Source organism: Uloborus diversus, chromosome 5 (assembly GCF_026930045.1).
Source record: "Uloborus diversus isolate 005 chromosome 5, Udiv.v.3.1, whole genome shotgun sequence".
NCBI classification, from domain to species: domain Eukaryota; kingdom Metazoa; phylum Arthropoda; class Arachnida; order Araneae; family Uloboridae; genus Uloborus; species Uloborus diversus.
Window position 1 is genome coordinate 118,538,682 of NC_072735.1, and position 19,800 is coordinate 118,558,481.

The 19,800-nt window shown below is 33.4% G+C and overlaps 1 protein-coding gene across 1 annotated transcript in view; it reads right to left on the bottom strand.

The window, feature by feature from the left end:
- Positions 1-11,969, bottom strand: part of LOC129223095 (uncharacterized) — a 61,173-nt gene extending 49,204 nt beyond the window's left edge. The window contains 2 exon segments of the mRNA XM_054857662.1: positions 2,932-3,262; positions 11,651-11,969. Coding sequence (XP_054713637.1) covers positions 2,932-3,262; positions 11,651-11,969 — 650 coding nt within the window.
- Between the last annotated feature and the right edge of the window lie 7,831 nt (positions 11,970-19,800).

Genomic DNA, 19,800 nt, shown 5'->3' on the forward strand with positions numbered 1-19,800 from the left:
ATAATTTATGTCAATTCTTGTCTCTATACAGCATTATAATTTACCTCAAAAATTTTAGAGTTAATTAAAATGAAAGTTATTTGGTGTTGAAGCTTCAAAGTTGAAGTCTGTGTTTGCTCCCACCTTTTGAGAACTGTCCAAAAGAAGAAATTACTTAAAATTTACAAGCTTCTATTGAAGCAAAACTAGAAGACAGCAAACAAAAAAGTATGAAGCAAAAACCTGCGACAGAGTAAAAGTTAGTACACTCAATAAAAAGGAAATTAGTGAACGATTCTGATGACGAAGTAGAAAATTGTGCTTGCATCAATTGTTTGAAAGCACTCAATCAATCCAAAAAAGGAAAAGACAGGGCTCAATGTCTTAGATGTCAAAACGTGGTCCCATGATAAGTATGCGAAAAGAAATACTTTATTTTTGTTAGTAAAATCTAATAGTAATGAAGCAGATGACTAAATAGTTTCCGTTTTTAATTAGCAGTAACACCTATGATTTTAGTTTAACCTATAAAATGTTCTTCAATTAATTAAATGCAATTTTCTTACTTTCAAAGTGTTTTAAGAGAAATAAAACATTTAAATTTGGTTAAATATATAGTTCACTTACTCCTTGGTATCATTTTTAACATGCGTAAACGTGCCCCATTCGATACGTAAACTTGTCCCGTGTTCGGGGCAAGTTTATGCAACCGACTTGGACTAAAAAAAAAAACAGTTTTTAGAGTCAAAAACATAAGCTAAGCAACAACAGAATATACAAATTTTGACTTCATTAACTGCTTCATAAAACAAAAATGCCTGAAATTTCCTAGGTTAAAACATAACAAGAAGTTCCGTCTAGAACTATACGAGCCTACTTTCCCGTATACCCATACTACTTTCTAGTACCTGATCAATATTCTCAAAAATAGCTAAAACCGCAAATTGTTTCAAACATATTTTTGCTAATTTCTAGGAATAAAGTATTCCTCACACATCTAAAAAAATTAAAAAAAAAAGTAGCACCTTTTAAACAAAACAGCTAATACACTTTCTTCCCTTAAAAAAATTCTTTAACAGCTTTCAAAACGAAAAAATAATAATTAAAATTAATAAGCTTATTAAAATAAATACATCATATCAAAAAAAAAAAAAAAAAAAATCGTTTCTTTTTCCCCTGTTGCCAAAAATAATTTTTTAAATGAATTAATGCACTTACCAAAATAAATAAAAACAATAAAATGTCAACTTAAAGAAATACTTTTCATTGTCAAAAAAAAAAAAAAAAAAAAAACGTCTGCGCATATCGTTATGCAGAAACATAAATGACTTTGAGTTTATTCTCCGAAAACTGAATACCTAAATTAAAACTTTAGCGTGAAACTAAAAACAAATCATATCAACAATAATTATTTCACAGTGAAAACCATTGCTGCGGAGTCGGAGTCAATCTCATTTTGGGATAAAGGAGTCGGAGACGAATATCTAAGAATCGGAGTCAGTCATTTGTCTTCCGTGTATAAATTTTTGCCAAAGCTACGAAGTATGAGTCGAAGTCGGGGAGTCGGAGTCCGATTGTCGGGCACAGGAGTCGGAGTCGGAGTCAGGTGCCTCTAATTTCTCAGAGTAGAAGTCTGGAGTTTGGCGTCACTAGCTATTTCCAACAAAATTTGTTTGAAATAAATCCGCCTTCAAGTACGGAATCTACATTGACTTTCAGTTTCCCCGTAGGCGCTAATGTTAAGTTTTTTTGAACTGTTCAAAATTGAACAAAAAATAGTTCAAATCAAAAAGTGAAATATGGGACTGAGGTGTCCTCGCCGAGATCTTTCGAACAAAAAAAAGTTTGTTCGAATCGGACTATTTATTCAAAAGTTATTAGGGGGGGGGGACAGACAGACAGACCGACAGACATTTTTCCCCATCTCAATACCCTACTTTCCAATTTTTAATTTTTCGATATTTATTTAATTATTTTATTTATTTTTGATTTTTTTTTTGTTTTTCGCGACATTTTTAAGATGCATTAAGCCTTCTTTCATGCTCTTTTCTTCTTTTTCTCACTTTTACTGGGAAAGTAGGCTAAAAATTAGAAAATTCATTGAAAAAGATCCGCGTAAACGTGCCCCGGTCTACCCTAATGCATGTCCTATCAATTAATGGTTTTAGCATCTTTTTTAATATTTTTTCTCAAATTGAAAAAATCTTTACATTTGTTTAGAAATAAATAATTTATACCCAACGTGGATCAAGTTGATACTCTGTTGTTATGTAAAGAGAGCGCCAATATGCTCGAAAGATCGCAATAAGCTCTTTCTAAAATTTCAAGAAAAATTCCCTTCCTTTGAGTTTTATTATGGTTATATCTATTTACTTTGAGAGATGGGGGGGGGGGGAGTACTTGAAGACTACTGTTGTAAATTGTGGCACCTTATCAACATGACCCAAACGAGATCTATCAACTTAACACAAACAACGCTATTGCGTTAACTCGAAAATGGTGACAAAACGAAGATAAACAGCTTTCTATTAGTTAAAATCTTTTCTCAAATTCAAGCAACAGGGCAGTATATTTGAATGTGTGCCATAATCACTTAAACACTTGCATAACAGATGGAAAAAAACATAAACAATTCCTTTTGCCCCCCCCAAATAATAATAAATATAAATAAATAAATAAATAAATAAATAAATAAAATACAAATAACTCTCAAATAAAAAATAAGACAAGTTCTCTCTCGTACGTAGATTCAAATTGGCATAAGTCAGTTACTTCTTCACGAGACACTATTTTTTTGGCACATGGACGCTCGAAGTTTAAAACAAATTGCCCCAACTTGACCCTGTATCAACTGATGCCTGTCTCTCCTCGGGAAAAAACTTTCATGGTAAAAATAGTTCATGAAACAATTAGAATTACATTTTATTGCTTATATAATATAGATAGACTTACTTGAAATAAGCACCAACTAGGAAGTTAGCATTACTTGCGAACAACCTCAAGATCTCAGTAAGGGCATCATCGATTAATCGAAATTGCGGATCATTTTTATCATACCTAGTGCTTAACAAAACCCGAGTTATCACATTTCCAACTGTATGCGTTAACATGTATTTGATGTCAACAGGTGCACCATTAGCTTTTCTTAAATCCTGAATCAATTCTTCCACTTCTTCATGCAGCAGGTCTTCCATTTCTGTTTTTCCTAATCCCAAGGTTTTGGATGTATGTAAGAAGAATCGCCTTTGTTCTCGCCAACTCTCTCCTTCTTCTTGTGTTATACCTGTAAGATAAACGAAGATTCAAAACTTCGAAATGTTCCACTTTTATTGAAAGAAACCACCAGTGTTGGAATAGTTATTCATAAAATTATGCAAACTGTGGCCAAAGAAACTGTATCAAACTAGTACTAATTGTATGAAAAGAGTTCGAAAATATTAAATTGAATATTTTCAAAAGTTAAAAGAACTTAATAAATGAAGAAACATTCGATCGAAATATTTCTATTTCTCTTACTGTCACACTGTTTTTGTATAAATATCCGTATGTATGTTATTTTTTAAACAAAATATCATTTGTTGCAATTAGCCTTCAGTTAAAGCGATTCAGAATAACTATACATAGTTTCTAGCAAAATAATATTAATAATAATAATAAAAGCCATGGCTAAACACCCTTCTAAATACAAAAGATAATAATCGTATTCTAATTAACAGATTACAAATCATCTGCAAAAAAATAATGAATCAATAAGACAACAAAAGTGAATAAATAACTCAATAATAATAAGTTTCGTGATGAACAGATTGTTTTAAGCTCATCAAAACTATGATTTGATCAGGAAAAGTTAATGGGAGAAACATTTTTAACATACCAAAAAAAGAATTTAAGTACAAAGAAAACAATGAAAAAAAAAAATAAGAATTTAAATCACATTCATTCTTTTTCAAACATTGCCCATTAATTTATCAGAAAATTCTTTTAGATTTTCATTGCCTTTTTTTAAAATTTAAAACATGTTTCGCTCCAAGAAAAGGTTAAGAGGACGAAATTTTTCTTGAAATTAGTGCATACACAATTCGCAACTCCAGCGCTCGAATACGCTACCTTGCGGTGATTTATAAAACTGCCGGGAAAACTAAAACATTGCCACGTTGCGTTCCACGTATGTCTGTTGACGTAAACACAGGCAGTTTGTTCTGAGTATTTATTAACGCAATCGATGTGTCTTAGTTTGCTTTCAGCTACGGAAATTAATTCGTCCCTTTGTAGTATTCTCGAGCTTCTCAAAATAATGTTAGTTTCCATTATTTCCTTCTAAAATATGAGTTGATTGAGCAATGGTGAAAGCGAAAATTCTGGATAAACAAACTTGGATAACGTTTTACAAGGTAAAAATTTTTATTGTTTTGTATGAATTCGTAAGAATATGGGTTTTTTTTATTAATCTTAAATTAATTAAACTAACCATATTTTACAGCAGCATTTAGTTGGAATGTACAATATGCAAAATATTTTCTTGAATATATTATCGTAGAACAAAATGAAAAATGTTTAACCGAGAAAGAATTAACTTTATTCCTTTTATTCTGAAAGGTTTCGCCAAATTTGTTTAGGGTTATAGTTTTAGTATTGTGCGAGCAAAGTAGCCTTGGCGGGATTTCGCGTTTTTAGTTAAACCATTTTTAATTTTTATCATGAGTGGAATAAAATGGTAGTAAGATTACAGAATTCGATAAGTAAAAAGAAATAATGGTAGATCAACTGAAAAGAAAACTACCACCATATATCCCTGAGAATTTTGTTGATGATTTGCATAGCATGACATAATTAAATCATAACTCAGATTTTAAAAACATTCGAAACAGAAAAATTTTAAATTAACCGATTCGGGAATTCGAGAGAAATAACTCAGCTACAAATGCAAAACAAAAAGCGCTAGCCAAGCAAGGCAAAAAAGTATCATCTTCTTTCGATAATAATTTGTAATGCCATATTGAATTTTCTAGCATTAATTGTTATTCTTGTCAGGCCACAATTATTATTTAGTTTTATCAAGAATTGATAAATATCGAATTCAACATCGTGGAAATAGCTGCTTAGAACTACGAACTACGTAGTTTGCATTAATCTTTGACGTTTAGTAATGCTTCTTGAATCCTCATTTCTTTCTACGTGGGAAAGAATATCCACAAGACTTTGAAAATTAATTTAAAAAGAATAAAGCGAAAAAAACATACATACGAGCAAAAATCACAAAACTTTTAGCATTTTCTTCGTTACCACATGCGTTTGTTTTAGTTTTTTCGTCCGCCATTAGACAGTGACTGCAGTGCCCCCTATAGTTCGTTGGAGTAGACAGTGACTGCAGTGCCCCCTATAGTTCGTTGGAGTTGCGAATTTACTCGACTATAGATGTTGAATTATCCCAAAACAGTTAAACAATTGACACAGTTAAACATATTAAATATTAAGCTTATTGTTTCCCATTGGACTAACTGAAAAAAAAGCAGTGACTATAAATGACCAGTAAAATAGGCGTATTTCTCAACATAATGACGCCAAGGTGCATGTTCTGACTGTCAGACTGAAAGTTGTAGTGTTTATTAAAAATGTTGGTTTTATCTACCATTTCTCTTGAGTTTTTTAATACGAGTACAGTCGTTCAGGATAACTTTGAGTTACTTCAAATGTTTAGTACATTCGAATAAATAAATAAATAAATAAATCAAATAATCGATTAAAAAATCACTCTGCTGACCAACTTTTAATTTTTTTTTCAGGAAAAAAAGTTTGTAAACCTGTACACAGTAAACTAAAATACAGCAAATCTGATGCTACTATTTGGAAACTATTTTGGAATGCCGATTTGAAGTTGTTGAAATCCTACTAATCTTTAAAAGTAAGTAACATTATGCTTATTTTTCAGGCATTTTATTTTCTATGTGTGGTGAATTTCCAAGTACCTATAACAGTTTGATTTAGTAACATTTATTGTAATGGCAAAGAATAAGACGTGATAGTTTTTCTGCAGTTTTCAGGGTAACTTAGGAGTCAACTCCACAATAGGTTTAGCTTTGTTCGTTGTCTGCTGTGTATTCAACGCATAAACTAAAATGTTGATTTTATGGATATTCGTTTACCAGAACTAACGTTCTTTATTCCGTTTTATGACTGATAAACAGTCAAAGCATTTTTTAGAATTACAGATTTAAACTCAAAAAAAAAAAAAAAAAATCTATCGGGGCCATAGTGACGTAAACCATTTTAATATTCTTCGATAAATAGATATTGCAGCGTATAAATTTGAAACTATTAATATCAACGTTGAATATGTTACATTTTCATGTTTTTTCCCTTAGTTTTTTATAACTTTACCGATATAATTCTGTAAAAAGAGGTGCATTTTCAGTTGAATAGTTAAAAACTGTTTTCTACTGGATTTTGATTCCCAACATAAATACTAAAATGTTGTTCTTTCCTCACAATATTGATGCTTTTCTTCTTCCATCCATCTTACATATCATTTTTTGCAATATTTTAATATATATAAAGCTTGTGATGCTCCAAAACCAAAATGGGGAATTTTTAAATATTTATAATTTCTATTTTACCATCTAACCCCATTTAAAGTTCCGCAACTACAGTATTTTTTTTAAATAATTTATTTTCCAACATATTTTTTACGTTGTGTAAAGTTATTCTGAGAGTCAGGCTAACTTTGAGCCAGGTTAAAAATTCAATTTTAAGTAGTTTTAATAATTATTATTTCTTAACTTTGGATTATTACACAATACTTCAGGAGCATTTCTTTCGTTTTATGCCGATAAATACAGCAACGTTATTAAAATAGGCGCAGGGTTATTAAAAGTGGAGAAAATGAGGCGCAAAGTTACCTTGAACCATGGACGTGCACAGGGTGAGAAGGGACACCTGTTGGCCCGGGATTTTCAAAAAGAGCGGGGAAGTCTATGTAGGACGTAAAGGTAAACAATATGGAGAGAGGTCCGTAAAAGTCAATTATGACCAGCCCAAAATTTCTGTGCACGCCCCTGTCTTGAACGACTGTAGGGGTAACGACACCAGTAACAGACAAGGGTCCAGTTACAAAGAGTCGTAAGTTTGGATTTAAATAATAAGAGTTTTAGGCGAGTAAAACGGTGACCCATGAATACGGTGCAACCATTTAGTGTTATCAGAGTGAATTTTATAAGCCAGCTAGTATTTACAAGGCAGTGGTGGAAGGTTATGTATATCTATCACGAGGTCTACCGGTATTTCATGTCCATTTGAATTTAATAAGGTTTTAGGTCTAAAAATAAAGAACTTTTGCTCATTTTGAAGAGAAAAGATGAATTCTGTCCATTATTTATCCTTTCTTCATCCTATCTGTTACTCATCAGAAATTTCGGTGTCTGTTACTGTGGGTCGGACATTTTTTTCGAAATTGAGCATATAAAAATAGAACTTACTAATTCAGAGGATTCAGAAGCAGCCAAAGGTTAGATGAGATGTAGTTGCATGAGAGAAAAATAGTTTTAAAAGTCTAAAAAGCTAGTCTAAAAGTACTCAAGGCTCTGAAAATCGAGTTAACCTGTGAGCGATGTCTTAACCATGTCTGTTGCTGGTGCCGTTACCCTACTAACGCTCTTCATTCAAAAATTTTTATTTGAGGGAGCAAATATTTAGTCCTCAAATTTTATAAAATGGTACTTTGTTTTATTTTTACACCAAACACGAGCATTCTGCTCCGCTGCAATGCTTTCGGGTAGATATTGAAAAGTCGTCACAGAATAAATCGAGACCTGATCCGTTTGGAGAAAATATCACAAAATGCGAATTCTTATGCATTCATTAACCATAAGTGTAACGAATCTTTTTGTATATCAAGAAAAAGTGAAAAACTTTGTGTTGAAATGTATATTTGAATTCGCGAGCAGCGTCAAACGGACAAGCTGAGTTAAAACGATCAGTTTGAAAAGTTCAACACACAACAGAACTGCTAAACAGTGGATGAAAGTCAGTCACAATTTCTTAAAGCTTGGCCACGGAGAAAATGGCGGATGCCCTTGAAGCGGAAACATCATTTCTATAATTTGTAATAGGTAGAATCAGTCATAAAGCGCTGAGCAGTAAGCCTCACTAATCTATACTAATAATATAAAACTAAAGAGTTTGTTTAAACGTGCTGTTCCCAGAAACTACTGATTCGAATTGAAAAATTCTTTTTGTGCTGAATAGTCCATTTATTGAGGAAGGCTATAGGCTATATAACATCATGCTATGTCTAATAGGAGTGGAGCAGCAGTAAAAAATGTTATGAAAATGGGAAAATGTATATCATAATAGGAAATGCTTGGAACGCCGGAAAGACGTATCAGCGATGGCTCGACCTAAAAGCACGGCTTCGTGATCCAGTGGGTGCAGGTTCGAGTCAGCCATGACGTAAATCTCGAGGTTCCTTAAAATCGAGCGAAATCTCACCAGATCTTGATAGAAGTCCTAAGCGATACTAAAAATGATTAGTAAAAAAAATACGTGTAGTTGTTTTTATTTTATGATTAATTAATTCATTAACTATTAATATGAAGTTGAAGAGTTTGTTTGTTAGAACGCGCTACCTCAGGGACTACTGGTACGAACTGAAAAATTCATTCTGTGTTGAATAGTCCATTTATTGAGGAAGGCTATAGGCTACATAACTTCCCGCTTTGACTAATTGGAGTGGAAAAGCAATAAGAAACGTAATGAAAACGGGAAAATTTATATCATTATATAAAATGCTTGGAACGCCGAATAAGACGTATATTTTTGAGGTAGACCATGCAACGCCGGGCAATGCAGCTAGTCCTATCTATTACTAAGAAAAACAAACAACCTGTTACAAATGATACTAATGATGTTTCCGCTTCAAGGTCAGCCGCCATCTTTCCGTGGTCAAGCTTTAGCTGTGTGTTGAACGATCTGCGCTGATGTAACCCTGGGAGCTTTGCATAGTTTCTTGTCAATTTGAAAATTTAAAATTCTCTAATGGTGTGCATTAATTTCAACAAAAATTTTAAGATTTAGTTTATTTATTTATTTTCCTTTATTCTGTTCTCCAAAACTGTTTCTAGAAAAGGTAAAAGAAGATAAAATGCTATACACAAAATATAAGTTAACGAGTAATGAGAAATAAATGCCACAGAATAATTGAAAAAATATAGGGGAGACCGGGGATTAGTTGTGCCAGGGACAAGTTGTGTCATTGAGCCTCCTGACTGAGCCAATAGGTTTCAACACATGTTGTGTCATTTGAGGGAGCAGGTTGATGGTCTCAGTGTCTTGTGAAAGCGTTGGACTGTTTTCAAGAAAAAAATATTTATCGCGTTTTATACAGCAAAAGTAAATTTTGTGATCGGCGTTGGAATTGAAATTGCCACTTCGGGCACCGAGTTGTGAAAACTTTCTTGAAATTATTTAATACCTATGTTTCGAGCTGTTATTCTATGCATTTCACTTGTTGATCGTGATACTATTCCGGAAATTATTCAGTGAAGTTCAAAATGGCGTAACACGGGGCTAGTTTTGACAAATTCAAGGAGACACGTTGTGACAGTGTCACTACTTGCCCCGGGTCGTTATACATCAGAGATGAGAGCGTTGATGACCAAAATGATAGTGAAAATAATAAAAATGAAGCTGTTATCAAATCCAGCAGTTTTCAGCAATAAATTTAATTAATGATAGCTAAAATGCAGAGCAGGCTTCAGAAGTGAGAAAACTCATTGAATTAAACGAGTCTGACGGTTGACATAAACATTGTAACAGCGGTACGTTTTATAGAAAAAAGACAGCCACCTAAAGCTGGAAATCGAAAGTGCAAGCACTCCGCTCGTAAATGTTTTAGAACCTGTTATTCTGGCAATCGCATCTAAAGAGAAAATTCGTGCAGAACAAAAAGCAAGAGAACGCTAGAAACAAACTGGAGAAGAAAAAGCAAAATTTAAACTGTACGGAAATGCCAAAAAGTTCACAAAAAATTACACCAACGTTATTAAAAAGAAATGAAGAAGAAAGATTCGGATAGCTCTAAAGATGATAAAATTTGATTATGTCTAGTTTGCTTCCGTAGAAGACTGGGTACAATGTGCGACACTTAAAAACTGGTCTCATGGCAAATGTACCAAAAAAGAAACTTTATTTTATTTGCATTAACTGCACACCGGATGTTGAAACAAGCGATGATAATGAGTGATTATAAAAATAGCTACATCTGTAGGATATGGGCCTACACATTGTACCGAGTCAAAGATTAATATGGTCAAAAATTAATGTTGGTCTACTTTTTATCTTTCCTGATTTACACAGTTTTTTAATGTGTCTCTAAAAAAGGGTTTATAATAAGGAAATTATTTAATAATTTTCATTTCGTTTAATTGGTAACTTTCATTTCATTTAAAGTGTTATTGAAAACATAAAGGTGTTCTTTTTTGTGATAAATCATTACAAATGAATAATTTTTTCCTTCTTAACTTAAAATATCCCATTTAATTGAGCTTCTTACATGATTTGTACATATTACAACGTATTTATACGTATTCTTTGGGTGTCACAATGTTTCTAAAGCATGTCACTACTATCGCCGCTACGGGGCAAGTTGAGACAAACTTAGAGGCTACGGAAATTCCATTTTATGGCAGGAAAAGGTTTGAAATGTCGATCATTGTTTTATAAATACTAGGGGGTATCAAAAAGTAAGGTAACAAGCTCAATCAGAGAAAACGTTTATTCAGGAATTAAAAAAAATATATGCAATGTCGAAAGGCACAGGTACATATTACTTCTCTACATAGTCACCATGCTTATGGAAGCATTTGTTCCATCGGTACACCAAACCATCGAAACCGACACGGAAAGAAATCAGCATCAAGATTATGCAACTTCTTCAAGACGGCTTGCTGAACCTCAGCATCAGTTCTGAAATACAAATAAGTGTTTCTTTAACGGTCCGAAGAGATGGAAATCACTTGGTGCAAGGTCGGGACTTTAAGGAGGGTGGTCCAAGATCTGCCACCGAAAACGCTCTAACAAATCACGCGTAGTTGTGGCCTTATGCGGTCGGGCATTGTCGTGCAAGAACAGGACGCCTGTCGTGAGCAGTCCCGGTCGTTTACGGCGAATTGCCTCTCGCAATCGACCCAGCGTGGTACAGTAACCGTATCACACTTCGTATTTCAATTGCGGACCATGCTTCCGTCAAGGCGGCCATCTTTTAACTCAAATTTCGTCATGTTACCGGCATACCGGCTCCATCTACCGACACCGTATGAATGCTGTGATTGTTTCCGTTACCTTCAGAGGAATTTTTTTATTCATACGGATAATTTGCACACCCGTCAGAGCTCTTGTTACCTTACTTTTTGATACCCCTACGTATATTGCTCAAGATTTACTCTAATGATCTTATGCATTAAATGTTGCACATCAGTTCAAATCTTACGGTAATATCAAAACTGACAAAAGTGTCACTACTCTATCCCCGGTCTCCTTTACATATATACCTATATATTTAACCTACTATGGCATATATCTCGATTCAAAAATATTTACACGCATAAATTAAAATCTCTCAACTAACTGATTGATCGAGTAAAACGTTACAGGAAAAATATGAAAAAATATCACTTACCATATCCTTTTGTTGCCCATGAAATTAAGTTATTCACAACAGGACGTCCAATGATCTCATCAGCCCGATTCAGGAAAACTTCTTTGATAGTTTTTGCACCATTCAAAACCACAACCAATTGTCCGCCCACGGTGCGGAAACTAAATATCCGTCCATATCTTTGGGACAGTTCTGAAAATTTAACGAAAGGCATATCTTGGAGGAAAGGATAGTAACCTAAAATTGGTAAGCCCCATGGACCTGGTGGTAATTTCCTATTTCTATTAAACAAATAAATGACGATACACGTGAGAAATAATACTATAAGCGTAGTTTCCATAGGAAAATTCAATTTAATATCCAAGTTTGGTACTTTATAAGAAACAAAGAACACTTCTTAGAATGTGAAAAATACTCAAACTTTATTTTCTAAATAATCGGTTATTTTGAGTACTTTGATTTTACAAAACTTATTTATCAAAATGTCCCATTTCTTCTGTAAATAAAATAGGGCAAGGCAACAATTGTGTTTTTGTCATTTGTTTTCTTACGGAACGAAGTGCAGCAAATTTATCTGTAAAATGGTAGTAAAAAGACTGATAAAGATATAAATGTTTGAATATATTTCCGGGATTAAGAAATATGTTTCTTTCTAGGAAAAAAAAAGGGGGAAAAAAGAGGAATTGAAATCTATGTGTATAAAAATGGTTGAATGTGAGTGTGCTCCTTATACAAATCAAGATTATGTCTAATGTTTGTCAATAATAATTTGTAATTGTTTTGCTGCAAAAGTCATTTGCTGCTCAGAAATTTACATTTTTTTTAAATTCCAAAAAAAAAAAAAAATCCATAGAGGTCAAAACTAGAGGTTTTAAGTTAAAGTCATAAACTTGCTCTTTTCTATACGCTGAAGGGAAATTTTTCACTTTTTCTTTTCTCTTTTATTTAATTCTCATTGTTGAACAAGGCCGTATCCAGAAATTTTTTTCGGGAGGGGCCCGGACTCGCACATTTCCCTAACACACATACACACATATAGACACAAATACACGCATAAAAATATTAACATATGAGATGTTTTTTGTCTCGATTTTTAATGATTCACTGTTTGGACTGTTGTTATTTTTATTTTTATTCCTTATTATTTTTTTTTATTCACTTTGTAGTGGTAAGGATAACAGAAGAGTGTCCCTTTAACTCGGATGAAGAACATCCATAATTTCAGGGGTCCGGGGGGTTTTCTCCCCCGGGAAATGTTTTGAAAAATAGATATAAAAATCTTTATTTTGAGGCCTTTTATGGGGTAAATGAGACTACAAAAATATGAATAAAAATAGGTAAACAAAGTCTTTTAAAAGTTATGCATTCTTTTGCAAATCAAGATCAATCAAAATAAAAATTGCTTTCTTGACAAAATCGTTGACATTAATCTACAGAGAGGAAAAACGAGAGAGGAGAAAAGAGAAGCACACCGTCATTTGCTTATATCGGCTTTTAGTGTAGTTTCTTTTTGATCACTTCCCCAACATCCCCCCCCCTTTTTTTTTATCAAATGCCCTACAGTATGAATAATGTACAAAATGGTTTAAACGAAATATTGTTGAGATTCAGAAACAGAGTAATATTCTGGCCATTTGGGCAATTCATACTTAATTTTCTTGATAAGAGACGAAATTGAAGAACTTTTCAAGGAATTTCAAAAGCTTAAATAATTTTTAAAGACTAGAACAGTTGAAATTATTTGAAGCACTTTATTTGCACTTTTCAGAAGTTGATTGCAGTCTTACAAAATGATTATAACTTTGTAAGACACACCCGTTTTAAGTTAAAAATAAATGCAACGAAATGTTTCTCAAAGCAAACTTTTTTTTTCAATCACAAGTAGTGCAGAAAATTAAATAGAGTAGAGTAAGTGTTTTTTTTTTCTTATGCTTAAGATATTAACAGTATGCAGTAGAAGTAAGATAAAATCAAGCAATAACAAAAGAACTTCCAATTCCATACCGAACTGAATTCGGTATTTAATAAATGGCAAGACATGTGGAACATATCAGTCACAAAAATTGATCTTGAAAGATATGCTACAAAAACACGAGAATCATGATTTTTGCATTTTTTACTAAGGATGTATCAAGGAGCTGAATTTGGCACATCTTGGTAACCAGATACCAGCCTAATCGGAAACTAGAGACCCGGCCCTTGGGGAGTCCCCGCCTCGAAATCGGCGCAGTGTAAGTTTTACAAGAGTTTTAGGGGGAGGGGGGCAAAAGCGTGCACAGGGTGGAGAAGGGACACCTGTTGACCCGGGCCCGAGCCTGAAGGGGCCCAATATTTTTAAAACTAGGGTTGAAAATTTTGGTAAAAAATATGGAGGAAGCCCCAAAAAAGGCATTTGTGACGGGCCCCAAAATTTCTGTGCACGCTCCTGGAGGAGGGCAAGAGGCTGAATTGAATATGGAAAGAAGGCAGGAAGTCCTAATTAAGGGTCTAAATTTCAAGTATGCTTTGCAGCTAATGAGAACAAGAACTGCTTTTTCTGTATTTCTTCAAATTTTCACTCGTTTAATAGTTACAGAATTAAGAATAAAAAACTTTGTTATTTTCCTTTTCTGACATTGTAAAAAAAAAAGAAAAAACTTCTGTTTTATTGTACAAAACATTTCGGGCTTCGGGGGGAGGAGGGGGGTCGTGTCCGTCGGGCCCTGCTGTTGAACATGCGTCACTAGACACAACTTTTATTTTCGACGTACATCGTGCAACGCCAGGTGACGCAGATAGGTTTTAGTCTCATTAAGAAAAATTACGAAACATCTTTTGTATAAACAGTGGTTCCCCGGGGTGGAAGTTTGTAGTGAAAAACCCTTTAATGTTTTATGTAAAGAAGTTTGTACTATTTTCAGAATGAATTCATTTTTATTATTGTGGTGCAATCTAAGTTTAAATTAAAAAACAAATCTTAGTTGCGGCTGCATTTTATGCAAATTTTTCCAAAGATGTATATGTAACATTCTAAAAATATTGTGCTCTATTTCCGTTGAAGCTTGGTACTGAAACAAAATTTAAGATATAATGGGGATTAAGATATAATTTCAGACGTAAAGTATTTATATTTTTTATGAACTTGAAATATATATTAGGTATCACCCTCCCTCAAGGGTGGCTCCCAGGGCGGTCCCACTTCTCACCCCCGTAGTGATGACACTGAAATATTTTGAACTAAACACAATAAAAGAACTGCTAGAAAGGCTGCAGTGCTTTTGGTTTATGTTTTAAATGTATGTTTTGAATTGAATGTTAAATAAATTTTGAAACGTTACAGACCATGAAAAGATGCTAAATTGTGGCGTAAAGAGAAATTTTAAGTTTAACTTTTCTAAAATTTAGTAATATTTGTATCATTCATTGTAAAAGTGGTGTATCTCAATGTAAATGATTATACTAAGCATTATTATAATTATTTCTCTCGAGTCAACTGACCATTAGGTCATTAGGTCACGGTGTCTCCATTATCTCTCGGCAACACAATTAAAATTAGTGCGGAGCAATCGTCCAGATGAGCAGCATACATGACTTGTCCAGAATTACATAAAGTACAGGTTGGAGAATCCGTCAGGTGAAAACGGTACAAATAGGCATTCAGACAATCGTGTGCTGTTAAAAGTCTGAAAAGCAGCAGCTTGGGGGAGATTCAGAATACAATAGGACGTTTGGCACAGTTTTTTCCGAGGTCTTGCCGTATATAATATAATGCCGTTTGAAAATTTTTCCCTATGAAAAAAATTACTAGAGTTCAACTACTATTAGCCTTTAGATAATTATCTTTCGAAAAGTGCTTTGCTTCGCTTTACCCTAGAAATACAGTTGGCTCTCTGTTTAACGACTTTCAAGGGACCACAAAAAATCGTCCTTAAGTAGAAAGCGTCCTTAAATAGAATGCTTTTAACACTGTAGTGGACCATCTGGGACCGTGAAAAGCCGTCGTTAAATAGAGAAAGTCGTTAAATAGAGCGTCGTTAAACAGAGAGCCAACGTATAACTAAATGTGATAACCATTTAGCAAACAAGTACCCATTTTGAAAATATGGAGATACACAACTTTAAACGACACATTTGGCAAAAGCGTGAACAGGTGTTCTCTCAAATTATAAATCAAAAGAATATTTCAACTTACCGTGTGGAAAAAATATTTTAGATGCCTTCCACCGTCACGTGGGACAAAAGGACGCTTAAGTTTCATTAACACTTTGTCATATTTTAATTAAACTGGGGTAAGCAAATTTTTAATCTTTACATTTGATACAAAGATACTCCTAATACAGTTATATTTTTATTAAACAATTTTGTTACTTAAAATTCAATTTATTTGCATGTGTCACGTGCGGGACATCCAAAGCCAACCTCTTATAACTTGCATATGAATTAGTTAATATTTTTTGCATTACTGATACATTAATGTTAAAATAAATTGCGGATTTTGAAAGCAAAGGTTCCAATGTAAAGGAAACATATCTGATTAGTTCAGAAAGAATAGTGTAAACCATCGAAAAAAAAATATGTATTGGGACGTCACGAAAAAGTAGTCACTTTGTCCCGCAAGTGATGGTTCATATATTTCAATAAAAAGTAATTTATTTCCAAAAGTAATGACTAAATCTTTTGCTTAAAGAATCACACATTCATTTGTAATTTGTCAAGCAATAAAATTCTCATCATCTATTACCCTTTTAAAATATTATTTTTAATAAAATATATGAGACTTCACGTGCGAAACAAAATTACCGTTTACCGTGGAATGGCCCTTTAAAAGTAAGTAATAATAATTAAACAAACGAGCTGATGTGTGCATCACATGACTTCCTTTTACACCAATTTAAAGTTATTTCACCATTATTGACAATTTTAATGTGATTCAATTGTTAACTCTCTAAATATTACCAACAATGGCCAAATGAAAACCAGACTTAAAAAAAAATTGCCAAATTTGTCGCCAAGTTGGCGAAAAAACTTGGCGACCAAAAACTTGGCGATATATTGCCAAGTGTTTGCATAAATTATAGCACCACTTGAGTTTGCATTGAAATTAACATTGATTCCCCTCCCCAAAAGGTGTAAAACACCCCCTTCGGAACATCCGAGTGCAACCTAAAAGGGAGGAGCACAACTGGACCCTACTAGGAGTCTACGTACCAAATTTCAACTTTCTCGGAAGCACCGTTCTTGAATTATGCGACATACACACGCACATACATACGTACATACGGACGTCACGAGAAAATTCGCTGTAATTAACTCGGGGAATGTCAAAATGGATATTTCGAGTGTGTATATGTTCTTAGACACTTATCCGCGTGTCGTCGGGTTGAAAAAAAAAACTCAACATTAACTCGGGGGAGAGCAAAATGGAAATAAAGGCCGAATTTTGAGTGAAATTTTTTTCGCGACTACAATACTTCCTTTTTTGTAAAAGGAAGTAAAAAGAAAAAAGAAGACCTAGAGAGGATGAGTTTCATTTTCGATTCGGCAGAAGAAATTTACACTAACAACTATTTATTTCAATTAAAGCAGGAAAGTTGCAATGTATATAACACATATAGCAAACATTAATCTTGAGAATTACAAAGACTCTCGAGCAGCACATATGTACTACTCGTATGGTTTCATCACCCCTACAAATTGTTTCTCTATCTCAGCCGCCAGAAGGCACCATTATGTTTCAGGCAGGGCTGTGGAGTCGGAGTCGGACTGATTTAGGGTAAAGGAGTTGGAGTCTGAGTCGTTAGAAAATGTGCCGACTCCGACTCCGGGCTTCTTTTTTTCTTTCCTTTTCACTGACTCTCCTTGCACTTTTTAAAAACTGACTACCAATTGGTTCGATTACATGTATAAAAAGATACTAATGAGAAAATAACTTCTATTATGGCAATCAGTCAGCTTGAGTGCTTACCGAACTTTCTGTAGCCGTCCCCTAGTTTGCTTGCTTTTTAACTTAACTAATAGCATTTGTCAGCAAACGGTTTTGTTGCTTAACATTTTCAAGAAATCACTTTCAAATAAAAATAGAAATATAGTGTTTTGGTCGATTTCTGTATCAAAATAGTAAAAGAAATGTAACAAATTAGTAAGTTGAGGCCCGCAACTAAGGTTGAAACGTTTAAGGGTGATCGACAAATTCAAAAAATTCTGGCGCGAAAGCACGAATCCAAAAGATTCGATGAAATAATCTAATGTTTTTTTTCTTTATTAAGACTATTTCTATAAGCTTCGTTCTCGCTAAAAAGTATGGAACAAAATAAGTGTAAATGATTTCTTGATTACAACACTCAATAATTGCAGTTAATCTCAAAATCTTCATATTAAGGTTAATTCTAAAGCAGTCAATAAAATTTAAATTAAAAATTTAGCGAAGAAGAAATATAGGTACAGTAAAAGCTATTCGTACAAATTTGTACACCGCCGCATTTTGTGTAAAATTAGCTCCTGACGTATATGTGCTTTATTTTCGTTGACATTTTATTGATGAAATATAATTTAAAATATATTCGCGAAAATTTACAGAATTAAAATATTTATATTTTTTGTAAACTCTGAAATTAACTTTGGGTGTCACCTACCAGATGGGTGTCACCCGGGGCAAACCGCCCCCTCTTAAGAACTTGGATTTAGAAAAAAAAAAGCTTTTTTTTCTCTCAAATTACAGCTTTCACAAATTGAAAGCACCCGATTTGATCAATATCTATTCGTACATTAAAAGGGAGCAAATTACAGATAATCCTTTTCAAATTTTTTAAAAGGGATTTTTAAGTCATCTCACTTTTTAACTCGTAACTATTGGAAAATAAGATTTTTAAATTGAAATTCTAACGTTGTGCGTCTTGGTTTTACAATAAAAAACAAAATGCAAAATTTTTATAAAAATGAATTAATATTTCAATCTCTCTTTTGAGGTTTTTCCCCTTCCCCAGAAGGGAGAGAGGGAGTTGAAAAAATACATTAAACATAGGAGTCGGGCGTTTCAAAATCCAGGAGTCGGGGTCGGAGTCGACCATTTTCCTTCCGACTCCGCAGCCCTGGTTTCAGGGCAGTCTGTTTTGTTGCGTAGAAGAGCGGTTAAAGTCTAGAGAAGCAGATAAAAGTGCATGTTTAAGTAGTTTGTCTGTACTGTAAAGGTGACTTTCTCCCCCCCCCCCCAATACGTTTTTATAAATTAACTAATCAATAACAATAACATTTGCCGATGAATTGCCGCTTTTTAAACAGGTACAATTATAATTTTCTATACTTACTTTTCTTCTTCAGTGGAATGACAACCCCGGCTAAGTTATGGCCTCAAGAATTTTCTACAAGGCCGCTATTTTCTTGACCATAGTCTTCCAGTTATTCACTTTCAGAGTAGCGAAATCCCTTTCTTAGCAATCAATCCAAATTTTCAATATCATCAGAAGTTTATAATTCCTCATCACCTTGTTTCATCGGTTTCAGGTTGCATCGCGCAATAAAGCAAAGTAAAGTTGATGCTCAATTTTTCGAATTTCTTTGAACCACGGAAAAAGTTCATAAAAGCGAGAGTTCGTAAAATCGAAAAGCACCCAGTATTGCGTACTGCATACGACAGACATATTTCCATGGCAAGTTCTATTAACACCAATAGGTAATGGGTATTTCGTGTTTTGTTGTGCGCAAAATGAAAAAAGCATTTAAACAGAGACGTCAAGAAATTTGGATCGTACGATCAAGGGCTGCTGACCACTTTTTAACTAATTAATTGCTTTACAGAAATAATAAGCTGTATAAAATTAAAAATAATAATAATAAAAAAAACCTGACTGAGTCGCAACTGTAGAAACATGAGGGAAAACTGAAAATCCTTTTAAAAGCCTTATACTATTAAAAATCAATTTTAATTATTTTAGTTGCTAACATATAGAAACTGGCAACAAATAAAAATTTTAAACCATTGCGTTTAATTTAGTCTATGGTTTAATTTCCTTGTGAGTTAACAATGAATTCGATGATCAATCGCGTGAATAAAGGCTTAGCAGAATCTGCTTTAAAAAAAAAAAATAAACGTTATAATTCAAATTTTATGTATAATAACATGGAAGTTCAAACACATTACAATCCGACGCGAAAAAAAATCTTTTTTTTTGTATTAAATTTAAAATTTTTTAAAT